At 37.5% G+C, this 19,377-nt stretch overlaps 1 protein-coding gene across 2 annotated transcripts in view; it reads right to left on the reverse strand.

The window, feature by feature from the left end:
* Positions 1-2,232: 2,232 nt before the first annotated feature.
* The window catches only part of palmdb (palmdelphin b), a 59,728-nt gene continuing 42,583 nt past the window's right edge, over positions 2,233-19,377 (reverse strand). For both annotated transcript variants that reach the window (XM_072378735.1, XM_072378736.1), the window contains 3 exons: positions 8,194-10,471; positions 7,983-8,071; positions 2,233-6,008 (listed from right to left, as the gene is read on the reverse strand). In XM_072378735.1, the coding sequence (XP_072234836.1) occupies positions 5,925-6,008; positions 7,983-8,071; positions 8,194-10,471 (2,451 nt within the window). In that variant the 3' untranslated portion in view covers positions 2,233-5,924. The remainder of the gene's footprint in view (positions 6,009-7,982; positions 8,072-8,193; positions 10,472-19,377) is intronic.

Consider the following 19,377-nt stretch of genomic DNA (forward strand, 5'->3'; position numbering starts at 1 on the left):
AGCCTTAATCTTAGACGCCTGATGTGATCGTCCATGATCAATACTGCTGTCATGCAGACAAATGTAATAGTACTGGTGTTTCAATAGCAGAACTTCATAGACTCTATATGATATAGACTCTATTATTTATCATCATGAAATAGATTAATTTCTATATTCAAAAATAAACATTATATATTTGTCCAAAGGTAGCTGCAACAGTGATAACACAGAAAACTATGTGTTTGCTCAGTCAGAGAGACAGCAACATGAAAAGGTCAGAAATAGAAACCTTTCCTAGATTTCAATTACTATATGCATTATTTAATGCTTTATTGTCTTTCTATCTCTCCCTCATCTATTTGATTCATCAGTGCAATTTCTTCAAGAACATGATGCTTCTGGTGTTTATGATAGGAAATACTGGGCTCTTGGCAGCATTTGTAAATATATTAGCAAGTGTATAGCAATAACCAATGATAATGATATAACCAATAATTTGTATTTTAGGAGAGCTGTAATCACTAATAACTAACTTGCAGATGTTCAAAGTAATCAGTTGAAATAAAACAGCATTTTCATGAAAGCTGGATTTGTTTTTGCATTTTTCCTTGTCTTTATTTAGTAGAAAAAACAAAACTACGTTAAATGTTCAGATGAAATGTTGCCTGAACTTCATATAGCCTGTCTTCATCTGGACATGTTTTTGACCCTGATCTCTGCCCCAATCCCTGATTGGCTTTGTAAGTCAAGTCTTTTTTTCTGCCTTCTGGATTTTGCCTTTGGATAATACCTTTTGGATTGTATGTTTGGATATCTCTGGAACCTTTGGACCTGACCCTGGACCGGACCTGGATTTGATTCTTGGTTGCTCCCTGAACTTGTTAATGAATCAGTTTTTTCTCTTTACTGTGTACTATATTCTGTGTTTGGATAAGGAACTTCAGCTCCCCAGTACTGGGACCCCCTCACTTGTCACCTACCTGCACCAATAACCTTTTTTTGAACTCACCTCCTTTGTCAGTTATCTTTGAGCCCTATGACCACTCAACCGTTACAACCATCATGGATGCCATTGGATGTATAACCACCATTCATCTGGAAAATTATTCTTCAGTGCAGTTCAGCTAATTATCTAAAATGAAAATAATTAAGCTTTATCCTCTTGCTGCTTTATTTCTAGGCACTAAGCTGGTATTTAACATTACGCTATATATTTTTCTTTGACCAAAATCAGGTGTTTTATGTACTAACCTTAAGTAGGTACCTTTTACTCCTACTGGAGTAGCCAGAAAAAAAACGTTAAATTAAAACGGTTTCCAGCTGTCATAGAATATGGACATGTCACCTGAATGTGCACAAGTGAGACCACTCTGCTACTCCTGCCCAATGAGCAGGAGTTATGTTATGTTGTGTTCATTAATAGCACTGACATTTGCACTGTCTGAGATCCCAAAGTGTCATTGTGTCCCATAAGTAAAAAAAGAAATGTAAAATGGGTGCATAAGGCATGTTAAGAAGGATACTTGAAAAAATGAAACAGAATGTAGACCTATGTATTTTTGGTTTCAAGAAACACAAAAATAAAACTTTTTTTCCAGCAGATGAGTTGCGTGCTGAGTTAGTTCTGCTTTAGAGCCTGTTGAAAACCAGCCAAATCATCTGAATGTAAAATAATGTTACGTTTACTACATTTCTGGTGTTTGTCAACTTGCTTACATGTGCATTAATACCTGTACTACTCATGTTTTATCAAAATGTTGGAGGATCTCTTGTAGAAGCTCCTTCAATTGCTGTTTTTGGTTTCAATTCTGGGACCAGCAATTTTATTTCTAAAACCATCTCAGTATCATCTTTTTGGCAACTTTTCCTGGAGTAAATGCATGAAAACAGTTCTAAATAAGGGAACAAATCTGTGTCTGTAGCAAAGGGGACCATACTTCACATTCTTGGTATCAAAATGTAATGCACAAGGCAACCTTTAGCAAAAGTTATGAAATGTTATATTTCAGGCCAAACAATGATATTTACTAAACCTAACTGAGTAGCTTTTGTACAATTGATCCAAAAGATCTCACAGTCTCATTGAAGTTTTGTGCATATTTCATGTTTGCTCTTTACTTTATTTATTCATCATAAGATGAGCTATTTCAGCAGATATCCTCTTGTGCCATCTTCTGACTAAATGTCATCTTTGCACACAAATGAACACTTAGACAGAGCAGGACAAATAAAGCCAGCCAACATCCTTCATGTACTTACACTTTTATTGTTGCACTAATCTCTTAAATACACATTATGAGAAATACATAGTGAAAATCCCCTGCATAATTAGTAATAAAGAACCAATTGGCCCCCAAAAGCCACACCAGGGATGATTCACAAAATGTTTAACATCAGCAAGCAATCCTTAATATTTGTTAGCTATACTTTAACAAGCATACACACATGAAAAGTAAAAAGCTGTTTCAGGTCGGTTAAATCTAAGGTCAAAAAAACTACTAAGCTTTTATAAGCTGTTTTTCAAAGAGCTGGAAAAATCAAGGCTGTGTGAATAATATAATTTTCATATAATTAGAAAATACATTTTTCTCAAAACAGCATCTGAATGATGGAAAAAAAACAATATAATCTTAAGTTGATTGAGTATCAAGAAGTTTTTGTTTTAATTAATTATTTCAAAGTAATATAGAATAAAGTTAAAGCACTTTTATTTGTGAAAATCTATTCACATTACAAGTTCACGTTTGACTGTTTTTCTAATTTTGATCTCTATGGCATCACTGTTAAAAATATCTATATTTATTCTCTGGTCCTGAATAATGTTGCACTATTTCAGGCAAATAACTTTAAAGTGCGCTTAAGTATCACTCGGAGAGTGACATGACTGCGAAATTAAGGAGCATTTGTATTTAAACAATATTTTTAGTGAAATGTGTGCATATAATATATTGTGTACATTGTGTTTATCTATTTCCATCCAGCTCACCCTACAGTTTCAACCAAAAAGCATAGTATGAAAATACATTTGATATACACCAAGCAACATACTGTAGCATTGTTTTTCATCAAGACACAGTGACACCAAATAAAATGTTTTCAAATCTGATTTACATTTATAATAACATGGAAATTTAAGCAAAGAATGGATCTACAATACATTTGTCAGATACATTCAGGTATCTCAGCAAAAACCAGCAAATCCCGTCTATGTACAGTCTGCAAATATAATCTTATATAATTGTCACATGTATGCCCTGTGGAAAAAGTTATTCTCCCCATTGCCCATATCCACAATCACCACACTGTAAAGGATGAAGAACAAAATTCACAAGCCTGCATACAAATGCAGGTAAAAGTTTGACAGAAACTAAAATCAATCTAGTCTTCCTTTGCTGAGCTGCAGCAGAGTGATGCTTTCTATGTCCATACTAGCAGGGAGATTTGTCACTGATGCTATACCCTCAGCTATACTGATCATTGTATTTATATTTACAATTCATCAAATAAACAGATTTGAAATATGATAGACCAACAAATAACTACCACAAGGTCTGTAGCCTCACTCAGTTTTTATATAATATTTTAGCTTCTTTTAGCTCTTTGTTTCGCTTCTTTGGCGTTCGTCTAACAGTTCTCTCATCTACTTTGCATCCTGAGATTGTCCTCCTTCCAGAAACAACCCCATGGGTCATTTGCTAATGCAAGCTAAAAAAAAACCTTAGATTTGTTGGAAGGTTATGTAACCTCTTGTGTAAAAGTGGTCTCCATGGGGTCATAAGTAGAATGTATTTTAGCAGTAATGATAAATGCTTTTTTTTTTAACCCTAATCAAGTTGTTTTATGTTTCCCTAACCCAGTGATGTCATGTGCCTAACCCATCAAGGACGTGACAAAGGTTTGTTATGTTTTTCATTAGGTTGTTCTGTTTACAACCAGCAAAAAAACCTGACAGTCTGATCGTAAAAATGAGGTTGGCTATTTTAGGCCCAATAATTATTGATATCTAACACCATCCAAAATCTTTGATTTGAAACACTTACCAAGTAATGCTATTGCTTGAACAAAACCGGGACGTGACAAAAGTGTCTTGAAAACGTGTGAAAATGCACAAATGATTACCAGCAATGCACATAATCACAACATATAACCTGTTGCCTTTGTATGAGGATTTTGTGCCTTGTTAATAAAATAATAAAATAATAATAAAATACTCAAGAATAACCTATCCTCCAAAATGGAAACTTCCATATAAATCATATTTCCAACCTATCACCTGATGGTCTGATACATTAAAGGATGGTATTATGGCTGATATTTACAGGTATGAAAAACCAATCTATATGGTTGTCTCAGTGGGACCACTTGTGGCTCCTGCAGTAGCAGCCTGGACCTATAGCACTGTATCACTCAACTGCAAACAATGTGGAGCACAGCAGCTAAAATTAGCAATATTTCTCCAAGGAGTTGGTGGAGAGCACACCAGACTGGACTGAAGAGGGACTTTTGGAATCAGGTTTACAAAATCATGATTCCAAATAGATGATAATGTAGCAGACTCTGCAGAGTTAATCTTACACTTTTACATATCATTATAACATTTTTGAGACTAAAGAACCTGTTGTTAATGTCACTTTGTCACATACCATCCCTTGACTCTCCTAACTCATTTTTATTGCTAAAACTTAACCAAGTCATTTTGGTTTTAAAGACTTCAAGAATAAATTACTTAATAAATACAAGAAAGAAAGGGGACACATAAGATTTACAATAGCCTCAGAATCCTACATGAAGGTGCCAAAACTTTTATTACACCCCTAGCAATCCAACCACTGACATGGGCTTAAATTTGCTGGTTGATACAACATGCACTTATTATGCATAATATGACATGCATAAATATGTGTTTAAGAACATGTCACATAATGAAGAATCTCAAGACAGTGACACAAAAGTCTCTCCACCAATTAGCATAATATGATAGAATTGCAAGACGATGCACATACCACTGCATAGGTATGAATGCTCACAAACGCAAGTCATTTGCATAGGCTACAGAGGAGGCTCAAAGTTAATTTAATGTAAAAGCATCAATCGAGCCTAGCAGATCATTAACCTTTGTGGCAAAAAACCATAAACTAACAATGACCAAATTTAAGCCCTGTCTGCAATCCCATTGCGCAGCACAGTAGAAAACACTGGGGGGAATCAAACTTCAAAACAAGTGCAAGATATATTACACAGTTTTATTAAAAACAAACAAAGGAAAAACATACACTAGATCACCACTACTTTAGTTTAAGTGCTGAGGTTTGTCATTAGTTCCAGCTACACATACTCATTATATTGAGAAATGTTTTCATCCTTTACAACCATCATATCTATTTTTACTTGCAATTTTTTTTGTTTTTGTGCTTCTGGTATGAACATTTTGGCAGCAGGTAAGGGACCACCTACACAGAGGCATGCTTTTATTGAGAATTATTGCATTATGGACAAGCTGATAACCCTTGTCCTCATACATGCGCTGATTGGACAGAATTCTCCCATTTACTCTATGACTAATAGTCACAATCCAAATAACAGCATTTTCTTGGTAATTTTGTTCAAATTGGAAAATGTATGTTTCCAGTGTCTTTTTGGTATTATCATAATTGTGGAAGTTTTAGCCAGGTAAGAGTTGTAACTGGAGTGTTATAGCTAAAAGTGCTGGTTCAAAATATTTTGTTATTCATATCCATTATATAGAAACACTTTAGTTGCAAATGGTCTCGTCCAAACAAACGTGGCGCAAACAGTCCCATTGTTTCCCCGAAGCATCACAGAAGCCGAGTTTAGGTTCTGCCACAACATTAAGTAACTAACTGCAACATTGCATCTAACTTGAATGAAAACAACACTGATAACTGATGCATTTAAATGACAAACTGTTGACTTGTTCCACTTCAATTGTGTTTTGTAAACTCCCCTGCCTCCCAGCGCAGAGCCATGGCACTCTTACGTCTTCCTCCAATGTAGGCCTCAGGAAACTGAAAGACAGGTTATTTGGTTACTTATTTTCAAAGCATGTCCTCCATCAACTCCTCCACCTCCATCTTAATTTAAACATTTTGTAACTATATTCTCATTAAGTTGGACCTACTACCATTACACATCACTTTTAACACAGCAGAAGTATTACCCACATGCATCAAATAAATAAATAACAGTGCTGTGGAAACTGTCCTTTTCCACTGATCCCATATAAAAAAACAGAATGGAGTGGAATGAATAGGAGAATAAACATTTCTGAATGTTTGCTACAGTGGTTTGTATTGTCCTGCAGCTGTGCCTCTTATACACTCAGCAGACAGCACAAAAATAAAGATGGCACATACTGATGCTTGATACTAACAAAGCACTAGTTGCTGTGGCAATGTGAAAAAATTTGGCAAAACTTTCTACAATGGATTTATATTGTTGTATATTTCAATGCCTAGTCATGATGTTTCACAGCTGAAAGGTTTCGTAGTAATTTGAGCAAATCTGTATTGTCGATTTTTACACCACACCACTTCTACATCAGATAATTACAAGGAGTGGTTCCGTGTAAAATGGTTCATATTACCGTTTAGTGTTGTAATACACCCTGGACAGTGTTACTACATGGTTGTTCTGGTTTGAGGATATAAAAACAATTGTGTAATGCAAAAGTTTTGATATTCAAATATTGACTATATACTGTATCTCTTGTAGGAACAATTTACATTGATTTTAGGTTAGATTTTTTTAAAGATGGTGGAAAATTTGTTCTCTTGGTGGCCCTGTTTTGACTAACTTTTTGCTTTAAGTTGCCTGTCATGAAAGCTTCCCCAAAGTAAGAGTAATCTGGCTGCTGTCTACTACAGGTAAGACACTGACTATTTAGAAGTACTTCATACAACCTCAATTAAAAAAGAAAAATATTCCTTTAACAAAGTCATTGCCTAGGTTTAATCAAAAACTTTAAATGCCTAGCTGTATTCAAGCACTTTTAATCCATAATCTTAAGTAAGCATCTTTAATGCCTAACCTCAATTAAGTACTTTTAATGTGTAGCGAAGAAATAAAATGGTATCACAAAGGAAATTAAAATAAATTCATGAAAAGAAGGTGAAAAAACTGTGAAAAACAGTGTCATGGTTTGGACCTAGTTCAAGGCTTGGGAATCAGGCTGTTATCTGCTTTCCCCTCTGAGCTCCTCATGTTACTCATTTTTAGCATATTCTGTAGAATTACGGGTTTTTTTTGGCATCTACTATTGACACAACAAGTGGGTCATTTGCTGCTGCAAAAGGATAACTGACTAACTGTGACCTAAAGTTGTGGTAATATAGTACCCCCTGTACTGATACATGATGAGATGGGCTCTTGACTAACCATCAGTTTGTGACAGTTTGAGAGTGACAATGTGTTGACCATAGAGACAGTGTCTCATTATAAAAAGAAAGATTACATTTTGTAAAGTTGATAATATGCATGCTCTTAACTCTTAGTGCAACTGAAAATGTGAGTAACTAGCAACTCTTTAGGACACATACTGTTCAGTGAGCTTAACCAAGTAAATAAGTTATATTTTTTTATTGTATGGGATGTGTCACACAACCAGATACACTGACATGAACATCTATGGCAATTTTACAGTTTGTTGTAAAGTAACTCAGATTCTGTAATCGCTTGGGTGTTATATTTCACTCGATGTACTATCCAATCTTGCACAAATGGCAACAATCATATGAAAATTATTGTTGTTTCCTTAACTAAATGAAGTAATAACTGAAAGAATTATTTGAATATTATCAATGACTGAATACTAAGTACACATAACACAGTATAATATGCATATGCTAAATGACAGATACTTGTACACACAAATATTTCTGTTCTCAAATACAAAATATGAACAACGCATGTCTTGAGTTGATTGTATATTTAGAATGGGATATGATTTATAGTCAGAGTTTAAAAGTTTGAGAAGAACTTACCCTGTGATCACAGGATAAGGTAGATCGATCCATCCTGTAGGGTGTTTTCATTGGTGATGAAGGAGAAGACTTGCACTTTACTGGCACGTCTAATCACAATGGAAACATAAATTATCATGAGCACAAACATTTAAACATGAACACTGAAAATTTTAAATATATATATTTTTAAGTAAAGTACTGTTCTAGGCAAAGATTTTTATTGACATACCTGAATGATCAAATGCCAAAGTGTTCATGCGATTTGTCAACCCTTTGTCTGTATTCAAACTGTCTTTGCCATACAGATTCGCCCTCTCTTTCCTCAGCTCTTCCTCCCTCTGCTTCACCATCTTAATCTCTTCATCCACCAGTGATATTGTGCTTCTTGAACGCAGCTTGAAAAATGGGTTGTTCAGGAACATTTTTTCCTGTGGCTGTTCACAGGCTTTGTTGAGAGAAAACTCTGATGCACTGCGAATAATCAGATTGGATGTCTCAAGGATGATGAGATTGGAGCTGCTGTCTTCAGAGTGCCAATCACCAGATCGAGTTGGTGTGTTTTCTTTGCCATGTTTAGGGCTGGAGGTAAAATCATTTCTTGGATCAAAGATAATAACGTTGTTAGCTGACATTTCATGTTTCAGTGGTTCTTTAGTGGGGGAAGAGGTGATAATAAATGATGGTGTCAGTGGAGTGCTTATAGATCTAGGGATACTTCGTGATGGAGCACAATCAGTTGATTTGCCCATCCTGGAGAGCCCCCTCTCTCTTTTGAAATTTCCCTCTCTCTCCATTGATAAACGAATTTCCCTATCAACAGATGTTTCTGGGTCATCGTAAGGAGACCTATAACTCGAATCACCCAGCCCAGAATCCTCTGAGCAAGGGCTGAATTGGGTGTGAAGATAATCCCCAACCAGATTTAAACTTTCCAGATCAGGTCCTCTCTTGTGACTTCTGTCAATGTTGCGAACTGGTGTGTACATGAAGCTGTGGCTGCCATGGAAATTTGGCTGCTTTGTTGTAGGAAGGACAATCTTATTTTTCATTTGTTCCTCCATTTCCCGCCACTGTTTGCGAGCCAGCTGGAAGTCCACATGCTCAGTACTAACATTCTCACTCTTTGTCTCCTGTATGACACAAAAGTCTTTAGGTACTTTCTTTACTGTGTTAGCATTACTCTGTTGGTGGTTGTTGTGGTTATGGTTGGCATCTCTGCCGTTTTCACTCTCATCTTCAGATATTTTGGACAAAGCTTGAAGGCCTAAAGGGTTATATTTAACTTCTTGTGGAGGTGTGGGAAAGGTTACGATGTCCTCAGGTTGTTCCAGAACTTCTTCCGCTTGGGGGACCTCAAAATTAACATCTTCAAAATAGTTAATGTCTTGTTCATCAAAATCTGTCACCTCGACTTTCTGCACAAAAAGTTCTTGGGCACTCAGCTGAAGACTGTCCAAATAAGAGTCATCATCTTCTTTATTTATAGAGGAGGAGAATATTGTTCTCCATTTTTCATCTGTGTCACTGTCAGATGAAGTTGCTGCAATCTCAACTCTTAGGCATTCGTCAATTTCCTCAGGGTTATGGCAGGACTCATTTGACACATCTGACATGGCCTCCTCTCTGATGTGCTGCTCTAATATTGACTCCTCTTTGAACTGTGGTTCAAATGGGATATCATGGTCCTCTGGGCCTTCATCTGTATATAATGCTAGATTTTGATAGGCATCATCTTCAGAAATGATTATATTGTCACCTCCCTCAGGCTCTTGCTCACTATATAACTCTGGTTCAGGGTTTTGTTCTGGCTCAGAGTATTGGTCATGCTCGGAGTCTTGCTCTGGTTCAGAGTTTTGCTCTGGTTCAGAATAATGCCCCATTTTAAAGTCTTCCTTTGGCTCTGGTTCTTGCTCTGGCTTTTGGTTGTGCTCCATCTCATAATCTTCCTCTGGCTCTGGGCACTGTTCTGGCTCTGGTTCTTTTTTGGGCTCAGCACACTGTTCTGGCTCAGGTTCATGTTCAGGATCTTGTTCTAGTGTTTCCTGCCTCTTCCGGTGGGCCTCATTTTCATAAACACTTTCAACACTGGAGGGGGTATCAGACACTGATGAGGTGACTGACTCATTCCTGTTAAGCTCCTCATGCTCTGGTTCTAATATCAAAGCTTCCTTTTGATCCTGACATGGCATTTCAGTGCAAACACTGGTCTCAGAGCAGTCAGACTTGTCCATCTCACTTGTGCTGATTGGTATGCTGGTTGATGCGGAGCAAACTATTTCCCTCTGGATATCTGTCTCTTTTTCTAAACAAACTAACTCATCATCTGCGCAAATATCCTTCCCCTCCTCAGGTGAATCAGTCACAACGACCTCCTCTTCACAGTCCATCACCAGCTTTGATTGTTCAGTTGTTTCCATGGTGACAGAGGTAAAGTTGTGATTCTCAGTTGTGCTGCAGCCTTCTTTCAATTCTTTTCCATTTGCTTCTCTATCCACTGAGATAGCTTTCTGAGAAAAAAGAGAATAAAGAAAAGAGATTTGCTTTTCGAGGATGAAGAAAAAATCATTTCTTTACTACATTTATGAAATACATAGCTGATATGGGAATAAGAGTTTTACTGTATCCTTAACTTCATCATTTTGTTTGCAATGTATACTTTTATTTCTTGAAGAACCTTTATTTGCATTTCCTTGGTGATATATCAGGGAATATAGCAAAGACATTATCATACTGAGATAAATAGCAGAAGGAGATTAATTGTACACAGTCAGAAAACATTAGACCAAGGATACTGTTTTTGCCATTTTCAGCATTGCTGTTTGTAAGCCACTTGATGATACTGTCTTTACAGTATATTATATCAGTATACTATAATTATAATGAAACAGTAACTAAACAAGTCTGGCTTCAAATAAATAAGAAATGAGTTTTCAGGCTGAAAATTTTCATTGCTGACAATCTTTGATCATCATGCTTATTATCATTTACACCAGAGACACAGAACACTGGACTGGTTCGGGAACACTTCATGGTGTTATTGTGAGAATAATCACACCAGTGTGACTTGGCCAAGTCTTTTTGAAATGTAGTGAGCACACTAAAGGTGTTCATGCACAGCACTTACATAATCTCTGCCATGCAGAGAAACATTTTCAGATGTATCTGTGAAGTGTTAGGGAATGGGGATGACGTTGCTTCTGCTTGCTGTTGCTATGCTGACTGAATGTTTCCCTAAGTGGGTTTTGTGCAGAAAAAGGGGAACACATCAAAGGCAGCTGAATTAAAAAGATATTATGTCTACCCTTATGTAAGGCTGCAGAACTCCCACACAATGCAAGATGAGTGTCCCTATATCTTTTTACTCTTGGATTCAAGAGCGCATATACAATCATGCACACACACACACTTATACTTATAGATATTTGCATTGCAATAATTAATGTCCTTGATTCATTCACTGATTTCAAAGCTGAGACAAAAGACAAGTTTCATCTGTATGTGTGTGTATATATATATATATATATATATATATATATATATATATATATATATATATATATATATATATATATATATATATATATATATATATATATATATAGAGAGAGAGAGAGAGAGAGAGAGAGAAAGAGAACTGGAGACCTTCATCTTTGTTCAGAGTACACAGAGCACACGAATTCCAACACTAATCACCAACACATGATGCACAGGAAAAATTTACCAAAATTAAATATTTTGGGAGCAAATTATGCTTGATAATTGGTTTCTTGAAATGTAAGTCCTTTAAAATAAGAAAAATGTTTGGAACTGGGAAGTGTGCAACTTTTCAGTTTCATCAGTTTCATTTTATGCTATATTTATCTCAATTAGCTTTCCAAATAATTTGGCAACATTCTTTTTTTTTAGTGAGCATGATGGACATTCTGGTCGATGTACTCTGATATACTACTTTTTTTCTAACCTAATAAATTAAAGCAATACAGTGACATAAATGTGAATCAATATGTTACACAAGTCCCAACACTTCTGTAACAACCCATACTATCAAAAACTATCACTACTGTTGTGATCCTTGTGAGCAGATTATACATATTAGTCATTTTTAATATCACATAACATTATATGGATGCAACAACTCTCCCTCCCTAATATTTTTTAGTATCCGGTTTCCTGCAGAACTATTACTTGTTGCAAATGGATTTATCATTAATGCTATTGGGGTCACCAAATAATGGTAATTTTCAACAATAATTTAAAGAACTATGATACAAAATACACAGTGTGGGGTGAGGGACACCACAAGCTGATAAAGTTATTTGTGGCTTACACTGTACTTTTACAATGGAAATCAGTTTAACCTGAGCAGTTTCCTTTACATATTAGTAAACAAAGTGCAAAGATCCCATCCATTCTTCCTTTTTCTTCACAACGCTGCTCACACAAGGAGAGATGAGGAAAAACTTCACAGCTCATGACTGGTGCAGCCTGCTTGAAGCAACTGATTTCTCTTTATCATGCAGCAACACAGACTGCATTAGATCCCCTCATCATCCAAATGTTCAGCAAAGACTCATTTAACTCATTCAGATTCATTTAACAGACTGAATGATCTGTTAAGGATGGATAGATTAGCTTTAGCTCCACACTGCTAAACAGAAGACTGCTAAACTATGCTGTAAATTTACTTTACCGATTTGAAAAATTGTGTGGTGATCACATTTCATATACGTCTATTTGTAAATTTTACCAATAGGGTCTTTCATGCAAAGTAACAATCATGTAAATCTGGGACTTTAAACACAAATCACAAACAGATGTTTGATTTGACTCTCTAAACCAACACTAGACACAAAGGCTATGTTCACACTACAGGTCTTAATGCACAATTCCGATTTACAGCTCAAATCCGATCCGCAAATCCGTCTTTAAATGTGGCCTGTCAACGGATTGCTGTGTGAACAGCTCACGCTCCTGAAGTGAGCCGCATGCGCAGTTGATCATCGATGACATCGCGCCCATAGACCACGCCACAATGGCATTTACAGAAGCGACCATGGCAAACGGTATTGCAGGACTGTATGGCTTAATGCTAAAAATCAGAGCTCTCAAGTGTCATGCAATGAGCGTGAGACACGCCTTTCAACTAGTTCTCACGCTCACATGCCACACATGGTATTTCTTATGCTGAAAGTATGAGAAAAGTATAATATGAATATAAATTTCTCTAGCATGCTGCTATCGCTATGGAAATGGCAGGAAACAAGCATGTTTCCCATGAGTCTGAGCGGAGCAACACTAACAACAACAATAATAATTATATGATTGTAGTGGCATGAGGCACCTCTGCCACACTGAACATCAGCCTCTGTTTCACCATACTTTCTCTCTGGCTGATTAGCCAATCATCACTCAGGCAGACAGGATAAAAGTAGGCTGTGTCTCGCTTCCTGCCTCTTTGCCCCTTCTGCTTCAGGGTCATTGTGTTCACCGCTCATCTCTGAGCACAGGTAGGTACACGTTAGGGTGCTGTTGTGCACATTCATCAGTGTTTCATTTAATGCAAACATATCTCCTTTATAGATCCAGCACTTTCACTGTGGTTGAGGCGATTCAATTGGCCGTGTACCACCGCCAACCGGAGCATAGGTGAGTCATGGTGAGCCTTTGTTGCGAAATTGTTTGTAGCCAGGTGCTAAGCCCCTTTCCGTTCTTCTCCCTCTAACAGTCTGCTGGTCACATGGTATGTTGTGGCTGTTTTCCCCGCTACGCCGACTCTCTTCACCCCTCTTTCTTTGGATGGGACACAAATGAACCGGAACTTCTGGACACTAAAGCTAAGTAAGGCAAGGCCGTAACTACCACAGAGGACACCGAGGTTGAGTCCTTGGTATTGATTTATTTATTTTTGCTTAAATTGTGGTGATTTTATCTTTGAAGAGCCAAGAGTAGCGCGACTGTTTAATAAAACAGTGGCTTAGTTTGGGCATACGTGCTGCGCGTCATCAACAACATACACTGTCGCTATGGTAACTACAACACAAGTCGGACTTTGATGTTATGTGCGGTTCACACTGTCAAAAGCAAATCGGATTTGGGTCACTTGCAACTGCAGTGTGACCGTATCCAAAGAGAAGAATTTAAAGATCTTTCCCTTTACATTTGCACATGCTAACATAGACAAAAAGCCACAAATCATTTGTTAACAAATTGGCGTGGTCAGTATCTGGGGACCTCTGCACTAACGGTCGTCAATTTGTTGTGTATGTTTTTTTTTCTTTCTCATGTCCCATTCACACACGCATTCAAATCTAAACGGTGGCAATGGATATGAGCGGATATGAATGGATATGAATGGATATGAACGGTCTCTTAACGGTTGTCTATCTTGTGAATTGTCATATTGGATATTATTGTACACGTTGAGATAGAATAGTAAAATGGATTTTACTGGATTTGCACTTTTATAGTTGCTGAAAGTTCTGTTATTCTACAACCCACATTCACCCATTCAGATAGCATTTCTTATTCTATACATTGTTATGGGCTATGCAGAGCTTTTTCTCTATCACACACACACACACACATCTGAAGCAATGTAGAATTCAGTGTTTTGCCGAAGGACATTTCGACATGTGTTGCAGGAGAGCTTGGGATCACACCGCAACCTTTAGATTGGCAGACAATTGCATTTTCTCCTCAGATACAGTGTTTATTCAATTGATTATTATTAATATGACTTATTCAAAAAATATTTTAATTTAATTTCAAGTATAAGTGATGTATAATCAATACAATAACCTTGATAAATTATGTCATACTATTTTAAAGGAGGTGTTATGTGTAATCTTAGCGCCCTATGAAAACTGCTGATGATGAAGGTTGATGCTCAGATTCATCCTTCACTGTCTGTTCTTTTCATATCGGTCCCATATTGACACATAAAAATCAAGACATTTAAGATTCATATCAATGATACGGTATTAGTTCCTAGTTTATTGGCGGTGCTAAGTAATTAGTTACATTTTAAAAGCCAACATTGTTTCCAGATCTTACCAATGTACATAATTTTTTAGGCCTTCAAGCTTTGTCCAAAAAAACTGCTCACTGGCAATGGTTGTCAGAGGTATTCCAGAGTCCAAGCAGTATCTTTTACTTTACTGCCACTACTTAATTTAGTACATATTTGTTGATGAAATCTTGAAATCAATGAACATTTCAATACATAATGTTATATTTGGTTGAATATTTTGCACAGTCTTTCGCATTGTGATTAATATTCTCACCATGCTTCTCAAAAGACTCTGCAACATACAGTCACTCTGGGACATTCTCTTTATAAACAATCCTGTTACTGGCTAAAAACAATTTGTTGAATCTGCATCACACTGCAGCTGAGGTCATGTGCTTCTGCTGCCAAGGTTTGGGCCAGCAGCTCATCGTGCCTGTTCCTCTTTTCATTCCTAAGCTCAGAGTATTAAACAGGATACTCATGGCTGCTGTAACCAAAAATCAACTACTACAAGCGCCTGTCCCATTCCGCCAAGTATCTAATCCTTTTACCTTCCTCTTTCTCCATATCTCTCTTTGAAATATTCACAGTAGGCACAGTCCTTACATCAAGCCAGCTTATGCTGATCAAGCAGAGCACAAGCTGAGACTGGTATTTGTGACTGAGATGCAGCAGTTTATGTGACAAATTTGAATCACCCACAAAATGCATATAATAATTTTGTCTGTCTTATTAATTTTCCTACAAATCAATTACATTTCAGTTCAGTGTAATTCAACCAAAAGCAATACTGGATTGCTAGAGTTAACTGCTACAAGTTAACTCTTGCTGGATGAATGTGTGCAGAATGTATGTCTTTGCAGAGGGTAATTGGCAGTTTTTCTGCATCACCAATTAATTTCTACATGTGAAAAAACACATAATTGTAGTTTGTCTTTCGCAATTTGTATTTCACCTTCGACTAAGCACAATGCCAATAGGTCAATTTATTCATAAAATATTACAGGAAATAGCAATGTTGGAAAAAAAAAATAGAATTAGTTCTCTCTTTCTGTCCACTCCACCAGTGTGTGGAATAGCATCTGAACCACAGTCCACTGGCTGAACACATCATCTAGTATCTGCAGCCCAGGTTATTTACATGTGAAAAATAGTCCAGACAGGTTAACTCCCAATGAGATAACATAAAATGAATACAGAAATATATATATATATATATACACACATACACACACGTGTGTACATATACATCCATCCATCCATTTCCTATACCCGCTTAATCCTACTGTCGAGTCGAGGGGTGGCTGGAGCCTATCCCAGCGGTCATTGGGCAAAAGGCGGGGTACACCCTGGACAGGTTATATATATATATATACACACACAAACTCGTATAGTGACGTGCGTGCAACAGACTGAGCACCATGGCAACCGTCAGCAGGTTTGACACTTACTGCAATGCTCAGCTGTCACCTCCTCCACCTCCCCCTCACCAACTCACCAGCAGACTGTTAAATGTGATGGGAAGCAGCAGGGTTGCATTTAAACGGCATGGGAATTATTAATTAAAGGCAGAAAATACAAAGAAATAGAACGAAAACACTTCTGTGGTCACAATACATTTCAGTACGGTCTAAATGCTTTTGATTGTTTTAAAATGACAGAAACAGGACTAATTTACTTAAACTGCCGCTAATAACAGGTGGTCAACACAGATAGCTTTTGTTTTCTTTCATTTTTTTGCATTGGAAGGTTCTCAACCAAGTTAGATGATCGAGATGTATCTTAGTGAAAGCCATGAAAGGGATGGTCAAATTCCAAAAAATGCAGAGCGAAAAAGCATCAGTATTCTGCTAACATTGTGCATTTTCCACCCGTTTTAATATTGCTGTTCTAACAAGGATTCATTGAAATTAATATCAGAACAGGAGGGTGAATGCAAGCAGTTTTTCTTTTCAAGTAAATGACCAAACTTGACCATGAAGTGATATTTTATTGTGCTAATATGATTCTTATAGTAAAGCCTCTAAGACATACATCAACGTGCTTATTAGTCCTCACGAATTTCTCCTAAAATCTGTCTTTTACCTAATGATGTCATCATTATGACCATTCAACCATGCCAAAAAACCCTAGGCAAAGCCAGAAATCCATGATATTGCCCTCTTTTTGTATTATGCCTTCAGAGCCTGTTAATCCTAAATAATTAATAATGCATCTAAATAATACATGAAAAATGGAAATTCCTTATATTATTTCCTTGTAATCCCTACAGTTGCCGTATTGACTGATTTTACTTTTTTTGTCACAGAATGTTTTAAACTAATGTAACGCCTTTTCAGCAGCTCAATCTCAAAACACAACAAAGCTATCAACAAAGCTACCAACATATGAAAGCTTTGCTCAACAGCGCAAAATGTTGCCGTTTCTCAATAAAGGCTCAAAAGTTGCAAAAAAAAAATATTTAAAAGTATAGCAACCACTTACCTTCTTCCAACTACAACCATGTTTGAATTATGATGTTTACGTGGACTGCATATTTTACATTCCTTACTTATTCACCTTTAGAAACTGTATAGCAAAGTCCAATTAAGGATTCACATGAAAGCCCACTTTGCAATGTTTGCATTCATTCAAAGTCTTCATATCTGCTGTATTTATCAGAACAGGAGCTTAACTCCTGTATCTCCCTCATCCCTGAAGTGTGTGGCCCTTTTCATAGTCATTACATGCTCTGCACTGACTCTGAAGGAGCCCAGCAGATGTGTCATAAAGTAGTGCAGTGTGTTAAAATATACAATGAAAACTGCTGTAGGATGTAATTGTGCAAATAAAGTGTATACATGTCTACAATATGTAACTGAGATTGGCTTACAGCACATTGCTGAATTTGACTTTTGCTTATTCCAAATACGACTGTATTTTGGTTAAATAAATCAGAAAATACTGTTTACAATACAACGACTCACTCAGAGTATGGTTTTAACCAGGTTAAAATCAGAATATTGCTGTGTATGTAAATGTACTCTGTGGCAATGTTTTGCCTTTTCATTTCTCTACAGAGACACAGCTTACATATTGCTATGTAATGATGTTGATGTTCAGCTTCCTGCTACGTCTTGCTATGTATCCTTATAAGCATGGGCAAAGGGGTCGTTCGCCAGCACTAATCCACTGATTTAAGACTCATTCCATTCAAAGTTTTCTACTATCTACTACGTAGCAATCAACGGAGTACGCACTCTCACTAGCAGTACACATGGCCCTGACTCACCTGGAGCATCCCAACACCTATGTCAGGATGTTATTTGTGGACTTCAGTTCAGCTTTCAATACTGTTCCGGACAAGCTGACCCTGAAACTTCAAAAACTTCTGGATCAGAGACTTTCCCACCAACAGGCCTCAAGTGGTGAGAATTGGGGACTGCACATCGTCCACACTGATCCTGAGCACAGGCACACCGCAGGGATGTGTGCTCAGCCCAGCCCTTTTCACATTGTTCACACACGACTGCTCTGCTATTCACTCAACAAACATGGTTGTGAAGTTTGCAGATGACACCACCGTAGTGGGTCTTATATAGGACAACAATGACACTACAGAGAGGAGATCCAGCACCTGACAGGATGGTGTTCAGACAACAACCTTGTCCTGAAGACCAAGAAGGTCATTGTGGACTTCCGCAGATCCAGGAAAACAGAACACACCCCTCTCCAAATTCATGGGGCGGAGGTGGAGCGGGTGGACAACATCAAGTTCCTGGGCATCCACATCACATCTGACCTCACTTGGTCCATGCACATATCCCACCTGGTCAAGGCTTCTTCTTCCTGAGGAAGCTGAAAAGGACTGGACTCTCCCCTCAGCTTCTGACGAACTTCTACAGAGCCACAACAGAGAGCATCCTCTGTCTTAGTACAACAGAGTGGTATGGGAGCTGCACTGCACAAGACAGGAAGGACTTGGCCCATGTGGTCAAGACGGCACAGGGGATTGTGGGGAGTCCTCTCCCACATCTGGACTCAATATACGACAGCCGGGTCCAAAGGAGCGCCAGTCGTATAGCCACAGACCCCACCCACCCAGGACACAAACTGTTTGTGCCTCTTCCATCCGGAAAGAGGTACAGGAGTATCAAAACCCACACCAACAGACTGAGACACATCTTCTTCCCCAGAGCTGTAAAATCCATCACCCCTTACCCCCACATATCCACCCCCACCCCTAGACTGATTATTAAAAAAAACCTGCAGACAGACACTCGCACTGCACTTTATGTAACTTTAACGTAACTTTTAACTTCAACTTTCACTATTTTATTTTCATATTATTTAGTTATCTTCATACTGTGTGCCTTGTGTCTTTTGTGTTCTAAGCCAGGGGCTCCTGAACAAAATGTCATTATG

This window comes from Leuresthes tenuis, unplaced genomic scaffold (genome assembly GCF_036924035.1).
Source record: "Leuresthes tenuis unplaced genomic scaffold, fLeuTen1.0.hap1 SCAF_24, whole genome shotgun sequence".
Taxonomy (NCBI): Eukaryota; Metazoa; Chordata; class Actinopteri; order Atheriniformes; family Atherinopsidae; genus Leuresthes; species Leuresthes tenuis.